The sequence below is a fragment of the Palaemon carinicauda genome, chromosome 19 (assembly GCF_036898095.1).
Source record: "Palaemon carinicauda isolate YSFRI2023 chromosome 19, ASM3689809v2, whole genome shotgun sequence".
Lineage (NCBI taxonomy): Eukaryota > Metazoa > Arthropoda > Malacostraca > Decapoda > Palaemonidae > Palaemon > Palaemon carinicauda.
In genome coordinates, this window is record NC_090743.1 from 129,970,986 (window position 1) to 129,983,294 (window position 12,309).

At 42.0% G+C, this 12,309-nt stretch overlaps 1 protein-coding gene across 1 annotated transcript in view; it reads right to left on the bottom strand.

Moving 5' to 3' along the window:
* Positions 1-3,006: 3,006 nt before the first annotated feature.
* LOC137658876 (cytosolic iron-sulfur assembly component 3-like) overlaps positions 3,007-12,309 on the bottom strand; it is a 97,825-nt gene continuing 88,522 nt past the window's right edge. Inside the window, exon 10 of the mRNA XM_068394001.1 lies at positions 3,007-3,350. Within this exon, the coding sequence (XP_068250102.1) occupies positions 3,109-3,350 (242 nt within the window). The 3' untranslated portion in view covers positions 3,007-3,108. The remainder of the gene's footprint in view (positions 3,351-12,309) is intronic.

The window sequence follows — 12,309 nt, forward strand, 5'->3', positions numbered from 1 at the left end:
CAGAATAGAGGAATCGATGCCACAAATTTGATATTCCTTATTCAATAAGGGCTTAGGACTTTGACAAGATCAGATACAGAAAATTCCCTAAGGATGTCTTCTTGAAAATTACATCCACCCACTTACAGGCAAATAATTTTTTGTTGGTGCTCCAAATGAGGTTAGATACACCTTAAGAAATATTCTTATGTTCATGAGAGAACAATTTCATGCTGATTAGACATGAAAGATGCTTATTTTCAGATATATGTTCATTATGGTTCAAGAAAATGCTGAAGATTCCCTTTAAGAGAAGAGACCTACCAATTCTAAGTGTGTTGCTTCTGGCTATCCTCAGCCCCACAGGCGTTTACTTTATTTTCCCGTCTCGGCTTGGGCCATGAGTATAAGGCTCTAGAGATCTGTAGATATTGGCTTCTCCTAGTAGAATTAACATTGCTGCTCATACTCCTGTGAATCCACCTAGATCTAGAATAGTCAAACTTTGTCCCTTGGTGGCACCTTAGTTAACTGGGGATGGATATATACTAGACCTAAGTCAGAACGTGTCCTTGGTTCAAAGGTTTAGGCAAGAGTAATAACTTAAAGGATCCCTCCTAGCAGAGTACAGTATTTTAGGCCATCTTTCTTCTCTTTAAGCTGGTTTCCTTCGGGAGGATGCACATTTATTCACTGCCAGGCTGTCCAAGGGTTGTTAGCCGATGTGGCTTCCACCATTGCAGATGACCACTATAGACATCCTTAGGACTAGAGACTCTTAAACCATATAAGTAGCTATGACAGGGCTTCCCATCTGATATCCTCTGAGAAACCTATAAGTCACTGGGAATTGGGTCAAAGGAAAAGTATCTCACAAGAACTTTGCATCTTTATAACAAGTGATTTGGGAAAGTAGTCTTTGGGCTACATTTCCCCTTGGCTAATGAAAATCTAGGTGATTTTTATTTAGGTATACAACTGTTTTTCTGGCTATGAACATTGGTCTCTGTGTGAGTGGAGTTTCAGTAATATTAATAGTTGGTTGTCAAAGGTTATTTGTATTGTATATTTGATTTCTTTACCTTGCTGGTCACCTAGTGCCAAAAGATAGATTTAATATACTGATTTGAGTAACCCATTTGCTTACATAACCACACTTTCCATTTTCTTTATAAAGTTACGGCAATTCCTCTGGTTACGAACGAGATCTGTAACAATGCGTCTGCAGTCTGATTTATATGCATAACTTACTGTAGTACAAATAAACCTATATAATTATATACTAAAAAAATAAATCCAAATAAACCTATATAATTATATACTAAAAAAATAAATCCCTTAACATAAATAAGTTACTGTACCCTGTATAGTAGTGTACCTACCCTAATACAGTAATATACAGTAAGAAATACTGAACGAACTGTTCCTTACCTATATTCCTGTGGTTGGCCTGCACTCTGGAAGGTGCATTGTAATTGGTAGAGAAAGGGCTTTATAGGAGGAAACAGTGGAAAAGGAGCTGGAGAGTGAGAATAAGATTTAAAAGCGGGAGGTGGTGGTAAGCTATTAAGGTAAAGGGTTGAGGTTCAGGTGCAGGTACACTAACATTTTTAAGTACACATGTTTGTCTGCCAAGACCTTTAAATACCTCAAAATTAATGCCTCAATTTCTACAGTCTGAGGACACCATAAACCTTTCCATGCTTGGATCCTGTTCCTCAAACTTTGCCATCTACTCCCTCTACAAAGCAATCCTTCTCCCATGGCCTTTGATATACTGCAAATTTCTTAGGCTCTTGGATTGGGTTGTTTTCTGCAGTTATCTGGTTCTCCAGCTCAATGAGGTGCTCGGCAGACAACTCGCAGATGCTAGGAGCTCTTATCAAATCGGCATCCACCTTAAGATCCAGCTGCTTCCCAAGGTCAAGAACTTTCTTAGCAACAGCTTTGCTATCTCCTCAAAATCAAGGAAATTGTTTAACTGGGGACAAAGCTTCTTGCAGACATCTTTCATGTTGGGTTGCTTCACCTCATCCCAAGCTTCAGCTTTGTTCTTGATAGCATCTGGGATGTTGTAGGAATTTCGGAACATCTCAAGGGTCACGTGTCTCCTGCTCTGTTGCCACCAAAGCCGAGGTAACTGTCCTACACTGGTAGTAGGCATTGAAGGAAGTAATTACTCCTTGGTCCATAGGCTGCAGTAGGGAAGTAGTGTTAGGTGGCAAGTGAACAACTTTTACATTTGGATGAAAGTCCATTAAGTTGGCTTTTCTTTACAGGCAACCAAGGAAGGTCTAAGACATTTCTAACACTTTTTGTATTGCCTTAACATGGAATTCATCTGGATTGGAGTAGTTTGTTTTGCTTTAACTTGTTCACTAATAGCCTTTCACCCACAAGTAACCTTGCTGATCATTAACAATGCGTACTCCTGCATCCTCAAAGATAGAAAATCTGGTACTGTTGAATTTGCAGGAGTGGGTTCTTTGTAGCAATAACTGTTTCGGTTGTGTCATCTTTCAGTCGGATGTCTCCTCCTTTCCCCTAGACTTTCTTTGTCACATTGTTACATCAATTGCCTACTGGTGAAGATGTGATTTCCTCTCCAGTGTACTTTCAGTCCTTTAGTATCTCAAATACTAAAGGATTGGTCATTTCCCTGAAGTCAAATCTTTCAGGCGTAAGATAAAATGCTCTGTGATAGACACGAATCACACAAAGAATAACTGTCACTAGAAGGTTGGAGGAACTTGGATCCATAGTAGCCCATGAGAAACTAGATAGATTCATCTCCCATAGAGTTCTGGAGGGTTGCATAGAAGCTCAATGAAGCTTTAGTAAAGTAATGGGTTTATGATGAAAGAGACTGGGTTCGGTTGGTACCTAAACAGGTGACAACCATGGGCAGTCACTGGACTAATCTACACCACACACTAAAATATTACAAACCTTAGGAAATTGATATAAGTGGCTGTGGCTCTCCACAACTATCAAATAGTTATATAATCGCCATGTAGCATTAAGGACTTGTGTACTATATAAAATATTTTTTTAATTCAACGCTATTTACAGACATACATATATAAATGATATTCAAATAAAAAAAAACTAATCCAGTAAGAAATACAGCTACCACTTAATACCTAGGGCATTTGTAGACATCTCCACAGCTTTATATTTGGTATGCAATAGCTTGACTGCTTTTTCTGAGTCAGCTCCTCCCAACCACTCTGAATAACACATGTTTATTCTTGAATCACTGTCAATACTAGTAGTAGGGAGCAAAGAATATGTGGTTTCAAGTTGGGATATCAATTCCTTTGTTGACGAGGTACTCTCTGGTCGAACCTGAGCTCCTCCATTCAAACAACCTGGAAATATAAGTAATATTTTAATGTATAAAAGTAGTAATACTAATAAAATCCAAAATATTACTTCAATAACTTTAATACAGATATAAATTTGTATATAAATATATAACTAGGAAAAATAAAAATCTTTAAATTTGTGATTCATTCCTGTGTGATTACAAACCTTTGTCCTTTTAATAGGGAGTCATCCTTAGGAGGAAGGAAATCCGGATTACCCGAATGACTGTCTAGCAACCCGGGATCGTGATGCTCAGACTAGTAAGGAGAGCAGAGAAAAGAATCCTTACATCCCGAGACCCATAGTTGAATGACATGATCATAGCCAAGGAGTTTTTCATACATGAACAATGTTCCTGTTAAGGACTAATAAAATATTGGGTTTGTCTTAACTGACACAGTCCCCTTTGAAAGGAGTATGGGCATTCTACGATTTTACTATAATAAAATAATCGCCCGTTAAGTGTGCTTACTTGCATCATTGTCTGTGGCAACTCCATAACATTTCACCAGTTGGTTCTAAGAAAGGGAAGGAGAGTGAAGAAGAGCAATCATTCCCCCTCGTAAACTTTAGAATTATGATGTAAACACTATCTCTGACACGCAATTTCTATGTCCTGAAAGGAGCGAGGCTTGTTACACCACATGTTGGCCAGCTACCACAGGTCCTGTGGAGAATGTATCTAGGGACCTTTGAGTGGAATCCTGAAGAAAGGGTGCTGTGAAGGTGGTCCATTTCTTTCAAACACCTGCCTTCAACACTTGGGCAACTGAATAGTTATTTCTGAAGGCTAAAGTGGTACCATTCTCTATTGACTTCATGAGCTCTAAGAGGGACTGAGGCTGATGGATAGGACCCTTGTTCCCTATAGGCTCTACTGATAACTTCACAAAGCCTGAAGATGGTATTTCTGGAGATTTTCTTTTTTTCCTGCCTAAGTGGGGCCAACTTACAGCACACAGAAACAAATTGTCAGGATTATTGGTCATCTCCTTCAGCGATGGTACTTTAAAGGTGTGTGTGTGTTTTTTCTTTTTTTTTTGGGGGGGGGGGCCACAAATTTGGGAATCAATGAGAAAGAGGTCTGTCTCCACCCCAGGAATGGGACCCTAAGTACAATAGACCAAACAGCTCTCCCACTATTTTGGTCAAAGCTAAGGTTTACAGAAACACCATCTCAATAGTGAGATCCTTGTCTGAAGCTTTCGTCAAGGATTTGTAAGGAGCCTTCCAGAGTGAACGAAGGACTCTCGTCATATTCCAGGCTGGGCTTTTGATCTCCAGACGGGAACTAGATTGTTCAAAACTCAGTCAGAAGCTGATAATTCCCACAAGGCTGAGTTATAGCCTTTAACTGCTGAAACTGAGGAGTTTGTCACCTCGCAGTATATAAGACAATCCAAAGCTAGTGGAGCAGAGGCTTCGAGTGGAGAAGTGTTCCTTCCTTATGAGACAAAACTGTGGGAAGGCATAGATGTCAAGGCCATCCCATGGGTGTTGAAATGCATTCTTCAATGCCACTGCTTGGTCCAGTTATGGTTGAGCTATACACTGTTTGTTTGTTGTTGAGGTAAGTGCCAAACATGTCTTTTGTTGGGGAACCCCACAAAGCCATGAGATCCCTCTCCACTACAGGATTCTGAGACCATTCTGAGCCTGAAACTTGATTGCCACAACAATGTTACTCTGTTGTTCTCTGCCCATGAGGGCATGCCCACCACCAACTGGCAAAGGGTTGAGAAACTGAACTCCCCTGCTTGTTAATATAAGCCACTACTGTAGTATTGTCACTCATCAACACTACTGAGTGACCTTTTACTATCTCCTGAAAATGAATCAGAGCTAGGTATGCTGCTTTCAGTTCCAAGATGTTTATGTGGAACCTCTAGTCTATGTCCTCTGTCCACAGACCTGACGTGGAGCGAGTCAGAATGTGTGCTCCCTCCCCTCTCTGACCTTACCTGGGAAAGAAGTTTTGGGGAAGAACCTATGGTGGGGATCCCTCCATCAGGTTCCTCTCTTGCAGCCACCAGGATAGATCCTCTCTGACTTCCTATGTCCCCTTGACTAGTACATCTAGAGAGTTGGACCTCTGTTTCTGACTGAACTTCAGAGACCACTGCATGGAACAAAGGTGTAACCTCCCGTGTGAGACCTGATGTTCCCGGGAAGGCAGATGCCCAAGCAGTCTCTGTCAGTTCTTTGCTGTGATGGATTCCTGTGTAAGGAAGAATGTTGTAACCTTAGTAACTTATCCTGTGATGGGAACAATCTTCCTTGAACCATGTCAATACTCATCTCCAAGTAGACAAAGTTTTCTCTAGATTTATCCGGAACTCGAAAAAACTTGAGAAGGGCCATGTGAAGTAGAATCTGGGACTAACTCCACCATCAACAGCTTAGCATTATTCACAACACACTCATGAACACTTGAGGGGCTCTGGAAAGTACAAAGGAGAGAACTCGAAACAAACCTCCTTGTTCCCAGGACAAACTGAAGGTATTTCCTTGAGTTCCAGTACACTGGATTTTGAAAGTATGCCTCCTTCAGGTAGGGTAAATGGACAGTAAGATGTTGTTCCGTCTTATTACTTAAAGGACACTGCTGGGGGTCTCCATCTTTAACTTTGCAGAGCAAAGTTGTTTAGAAGAGACAGGTCGATGACTGGTCTCTAACTTCCTGACAGCTTCTGAACCAAGAACAGGTTGCATTAAAATCCTGGAGACGAGTTGTTAACCTACTCAACTGCTTTTTCGTCTAACATCTGCTTGACCTCCTCCCAAAGGAGTAGGTTTTTGATGGATCCTCTAGAATATAATGAGTGGCTCATTGGCACTGGAGTGAGAGGAGGGAGAGAGCTGATAAATGGGAAGCGGCATACAACGAGCAGAACCTTCGCTGTCCAAGGCTCTGCTCTGTGGTATTACCACATTGTCCATCAACTCGACACGCATCCCCCCCACATGTGATGATGTGGGGGAATTGCCAACCATAACGAGATCCTTACCTACCTCGCCCTAGTCTCCCGTGATGCCTCAGGTGAAAGCTGGTTCTGGTTAGTTGATATCTTAAGGTTAAAATTGTGGTTTGTTTTCCTCTCTCTTATAGGTGGCTGCCTGTGGGGGCAAGGTCTTACATTTAGTAGGCATTGTAGGAGGTTGTCTGAAGGTGGCGACTCTCCTGAAAATGGAAGTATAACTTATCTTTTTCCACTTTGTCACTACTGCGTCCCTTTGTTTCAGTACCAAGTTGCTCCACTGGTATGCAGCCTGGTGTACCAAAAACTCTATTACCTTTGCACCTGAAAAGGAGAGTTCCTCATACTGCTTTCCTATCATAAAATCTCCCCTACTCCACACCAAATTGAGGCCTTTCAGCCCTGTTCCCTCACACCAAATCTATCCATGCAAACTGAAGGTCTATAATCTCCAGTTGCTGCCTGGAAGAGAAGTAGCTCAAAACAAAGGAACCGACACTGCTTAGAATTCTGTGCCGAGATACTTTTGTAAGGCTTTGTGTGGCATTTGCCATATTCCATTGGAGACCTAACCAATGAAACAGAAGTATCCTTCTTGGAATTAGCCTTGCCTATGCAAAGCTGATCAGGAAATCTAGGCTTTAAAGAACTGGCAAAGCCTGATTTGTGTATTTGAGACAAATCTTTTGGCTCCACCAAATCAGAGAGGTGAATGCTTGAGTGCTTGGATTGAAACTGGTAGGCGAAAATGATCATGAATGGGAGGTAAATCAGTTGTTGTTTGCAGATGATACTGTACTGGTTGCAGACACAGAAGAGAAGCTTGGTCGATTAGTGACAGAATTTGGAAGGGTATGTGAGAGAAGGAACTTGAGTTAATGTGGGTAAGAGTAAGGTTATGAGATGTACAAGAAGGGAAGGTGGTGCGAGGTTGAATGTCATGTTGAATGGAGAGTTACTTGAGGAGGTAGATCAGTTTAAGTACTTTGGGTCTGTTGTTGCAGCAAATGGTGGAGTGGAAGCAGATGTACGTCAGGGAGTGAATGAAGGATGCAAAGTGTTGGGGGCTGTGAAGGGAGTGGTAAAGAATAGAGGGTTGAGCATGAATGTAAAGAGAGTTCTGTATAAGAAAGTGATTGTACCAACTGTGATGTATGGATCGGAGTTGTGGGGAATGAAAGTGACGGAGAGACAGAAATTGAATGTGTTTGAGATGAAGTGTCTGATGAGTATAGCTGGTGTATCTCGAGTAGATAGGGTTAGGAACTAGGTAGTGAGGGTTAGAACAGGTGTAAAAAATGAGTTAGCAGCTAGACTGGATATGAATGTGTTGAGGTAGTTTGGCCATGTTGAGAGAATCGAAAATGGCTGTCCACAATAGAAGGTGATGAATGCAAGAGTTGATGGGAGAAGTACAAGAGGAAGGCAAAGGTTTGGATGGATGGATGGAGTGATGAAAGCTCTGGGTGATAGGAGGATAGATGTGAGCGCGCCAAGAGAGCATGCTAGAAATAGGAATGAATGGCGAGCAATTGTGACGCAGTTCCCGTAGGCCCTGCTGCTTCCTTCGATCGCCTTGGATGACAGTGGAGGTAGCAGCAGTAGGGGATTCAGCATTATGAAGCTTCATCTGTGGTGGATAATGGGGGAGGGTGGGCTGTGGCACCCCAGCAGTACCAGCTGAACTCAGTTGAGTCCCTTGTCAGGCTGGGAGGATCGTAGAGAGGAACGGTCCCCTTTTTTACATTTGTTTGATGTCGGCTACCCCCCCAAAATTGGGTGAAGTGCCTGGGTATATGTATGTGTGATCTAAATAAGCTATGAAATGAACTCCCTGCAACTGCAGGAGTTATATCACTACCTTTATTAGCACTGTAAACACACCTGAGGCCAAATGACATTTCTTTGAAATCCTACTAAGTATCTTTTAGCTGTATAGTACAGGTCCAAACTCTTCGCTGTAGAAATTGGCAGACATGGCGGACAATCGTCATTTTGTATGGATCGCACCTGGGAGTGGCCAAGAATCAATCTTCTCTGTGGGAAGTCTTTTTGGAACACTAAATTGTTGACCCTGGAATTTTAGAAACCTGCACCTTTCCTCAACATCTTCTTTATGAAGGATTGGAGTTCCAGGGTCCTGGCCTGATGAAACTTGCAGCATGGAGAGTATTTTGTTATCCACTATCAAAGATCCAACGTTCCTGAAAAAGATGGCATCACCCACCAACCTGAAGCTCCTCATTGACAAGATCCTCTGCTTCTAATTGGTTTTCTGCCTCCTATGTTAAACCTTGCATGATTTCCAATGGCCTCTTCTTGCTCTAAAGCCAAAGTTAGACTGGCACTGAAACAGGGCCTCACCTTGGAAGGGGTAGCTTTGCTGTCCTCGTTCCTCTTGATGAAACTTTGGTTTAGATCAAGGCTTGGGATGGGAAACAAGAACTGGTCTCTTCCTGGGATGTTCTTAAAATTGCCACTGGATTTTACAAGCTGCAGAATTATGAAAGGAAGCTTTCTTCTTTTTAAGGATGGACCATTGTCTCTGCATTGGCTTTAGCTCTGTCCACAAGGGCTAGGGGAAGACCAATTTGTACAAAGGATCATTGTACAAAAATTCCTCTACCGCCACTTCCTCCAAATCAAAGGCAGCTTTACCTTGAACTTTGAACTAATAAAGTTCTGTAAGGCTTCGTAGACATGTTTGCATAATAACTAGACTATCGCTGAAGTGTCAATCTGTCTATAGGCCCAGCTTCCAAGGAAGCCAAGGCAAACACCAAGATACACAAAGTCTGTAGGGCATTAAATTCTGCAGTCCGAAGGTGCTCTGGGACTAAATTGAAATAGTCCCCCCCCTCCAACTGATTGGTCCTAACCCCAGCATCCCACTTCTCAAGTATGATGACTTCATGAAACCCTTTTAGTTCTCTCAAGCCTTCAAACTCTTTATGGTATATTATTATTATTATTATTATTACTTGCTAAGCTACAACCCTAGTTGGAAAAGCAGGATGCTGTAAGTCTAGGGGCTCCAACAGGGAAAATAGTCCAGTGAGGAAAGGAAACCAGGAAAATCAAAATTTTTAAGAACAGTAACATTAAAATAAATATCTCCTAAATAAACTATAAAAATTTTAACAAAACCTGAGGAAGAGAAACAAGACAGAAAAGCGTGCCTGAGTGTACCCTCAAGCAAAAGAACTCTAACCCAAGATAGTGGAAGACCATGGTAAAGAGGCTATGGCACTACCCAAGACAAGAGAACAATGGTTTGATTTTGGAGTGTTCCTCTCCTAGAAGAGCTGCTGATCATAGCTAAAGAGTCTCTTCTACACTTAACAAGAGGAAAGAGGTCACTGAACAATTACAGTGCAGTAACCCCTTGGGTGAAGAAGAATTGTTTGGTGATCTCAGTGTTGTCAGGTGTATGAAGACAGAGGAGAATGTGTAAAGAATAGACCAGACTATACGCTGTGTGTCTGTAAGCAAAGGGAAAATGAACCGTAACCAGAGAGAAGGATCCAATGTAGTACTCTCCGCCCCGTTGAAAGACCCCATAACTCTCTAGCGGTAGTATCTCAGTGGGTGGCTGGTGCCCTGGCCAAAATGGGCTACACTCTTTCGGCAAGGTAAAATCACCTTTAAGCAGCATCTCCCTCCTTGACTTAGAAGCTAATTTGGCCATTTTGCCCAAGAATAGAGTTTTCTGGCCAGGCACTGTTATTCCTACTACAGAAGCATTGAGCAAAACTGTGGTCGAGAAGAAAACCCACAGCACCTAATATTAATGCTACATTATTGGGAGCATTCTTAAATGGCATCAGAACAACCTCCTTCAAGGTTAGCTGGGGACATGCTGTGAGACATAGATCTTTGAATCTCCACCTCAAGTCTGGAAATGCTTCCAGGTTTTCAAATCTGATGTCATCGAATGGCAAATCCGTTTATGCCGAAAAACTTTTGACTCAGGCCAAAATGCTCATCTAACATAGGATCCCCAAAAGTTATCTATAAAATTCTCCTCCTCTTAAGTCCATGGTAGAAGACCCCTCTGCTGCACCCTCCCAATAAAACCTAGAACCGGAAGGAAAAGACCCCCATTGGAGCCTCTCTAGGAAATTGGTAACCCAAAGGCCCAGCCACAGCTGAATCCCCATATTGAAGTGGAAAGCAGGTCAACAGTACCTGATGAGCTACACCTTGTGTGGGCTGACCATAAAGGGAACAGATCGATGCCTCTACTATTCTAGCTGTCAGTGACACGTACACAGGGGATGCTAGCATGCTGAATCCGGGTAGACCAGTAAACTTCTTAGTGAAACCCTGACTTAGATCCAACCTACGCAACAAAGTGGTGGTCGTGATGTCCTGGAAGATTCTCCTTCAAACAACCAAAAGGCTACTCTGAGGATCACAGCAGTAAACCTTCCTCTTTTGCAGTCTAGGTTATCCTCAGATCCAAAATCAACAATACGGAACTGGACCTGTTCCACATGGACCCCAATTTTGAAACCCATAATTGTCATCATTATTAGCTAGGCTACAAGCCGAGTTGGAAAAGCAGGATGCTATAAGCTGAAATTGGGACAACACTGTTAATGAGATCTTGGAGATCCTTGCTGGGTAAATATTCAGCTGGTCCAGGGGTCTTAGAAAATCTTTTCACCCCCATAGAAATGAAGAAAACAACCTTGGCTCATAAGTCTTCAACCTCACGATCCGAATTGATCCACTCCAAACAATTGGAACATTTTTCAGAGTCACAAGCTTTGCTCCAATCAGCTCAACAATCTCAATGCATCTGGCAACACTCACGATCCCTTTTCGGGTTAGGTCACTCATCTGTAATAGGTTATTTTAAATGAAAACATCATAATGAAATTCACTTTGGAGAGGGGATGGAAATCTCCCATCCCTTCCATGTAATGACCACCAAACTAAGAGATATGGTCACACCAAAACTACCGACTTATCAAAGATATTCACTCCAGTTAGAAAGGTGACAGTATATCCTAGACCCAATTTCAAATAACCTCATGGTTCACCAAGTCAAAGGCCCTGTCTTAAAATAAGAAGAGATTCAGTTAACAACATATAATTCTATAATAAATCTCTTATCACCCTCCAAACCCCATCAGATGAATATGGAAGAACTACAGGTAAGAAGGGCTGGCTAACCAGCCAACCCTCTCATTTATGGTCATATAGCCAATTAGAGGAGGGCGGGAACATCTCTTCCCTAAAATTTTAGTATTCCAATACATTTATGTAAGAATATAAAAAATTTTAAGTAATTTTTATTTTTCCTAACATACTTACCGAGAACTACTTTCTTAGGAGTTACCTGTAATCTCCTCTCTACCGACCAGAGTTTTGTGTAGTATACCCTATACCCTTTTTCTATGGAGGGCTAACCCGGGAGTGAGAGAACGTGCCCCGAGGGTAGCCTTTGAGCTAGGTCGAGGTCTGCTTGGGTTTCGTGAGTCAGTAAGTTCCTCGGATGTTGCAAAAAGTCCATGCAAGGGCAGAAAGGCACTCGGGGAAGGTAGGGAGGGCCATTACCCGAAAGTAGTTCTCGGTAAGTATGTTAGGAAAAATAAAAATTACTTAAAATTTTTGATTTGTTCCAACACGAATACTTACCTCGAACTACTTTCTTAGGAGACTTACACTTTAGGAGGTGGGAGTGACTTCCTGACCTTCAGACCCAGCAAGCGGACGCCAAGAAGCCTAGATATGAACTAGGTTTTAAAACAAAAACAAACTGGGAAAACGGACGGTAGGGTAACTACACAAAGAGCTCACGTTAGTGTCTATGTACTCACCCTTTGAAAAATTCTTCTGATGCTGAGTCCAGTAATGCAGTTGCAGAGACGTGTTCTTCAATGGTTACATAAGTGTGGTTATCTCCGATAGGGATAGGAAACGGGGATTAGGGTGAAAAGGAACGAACCTGTGTCTCCTGGTTTTGCTATCCACG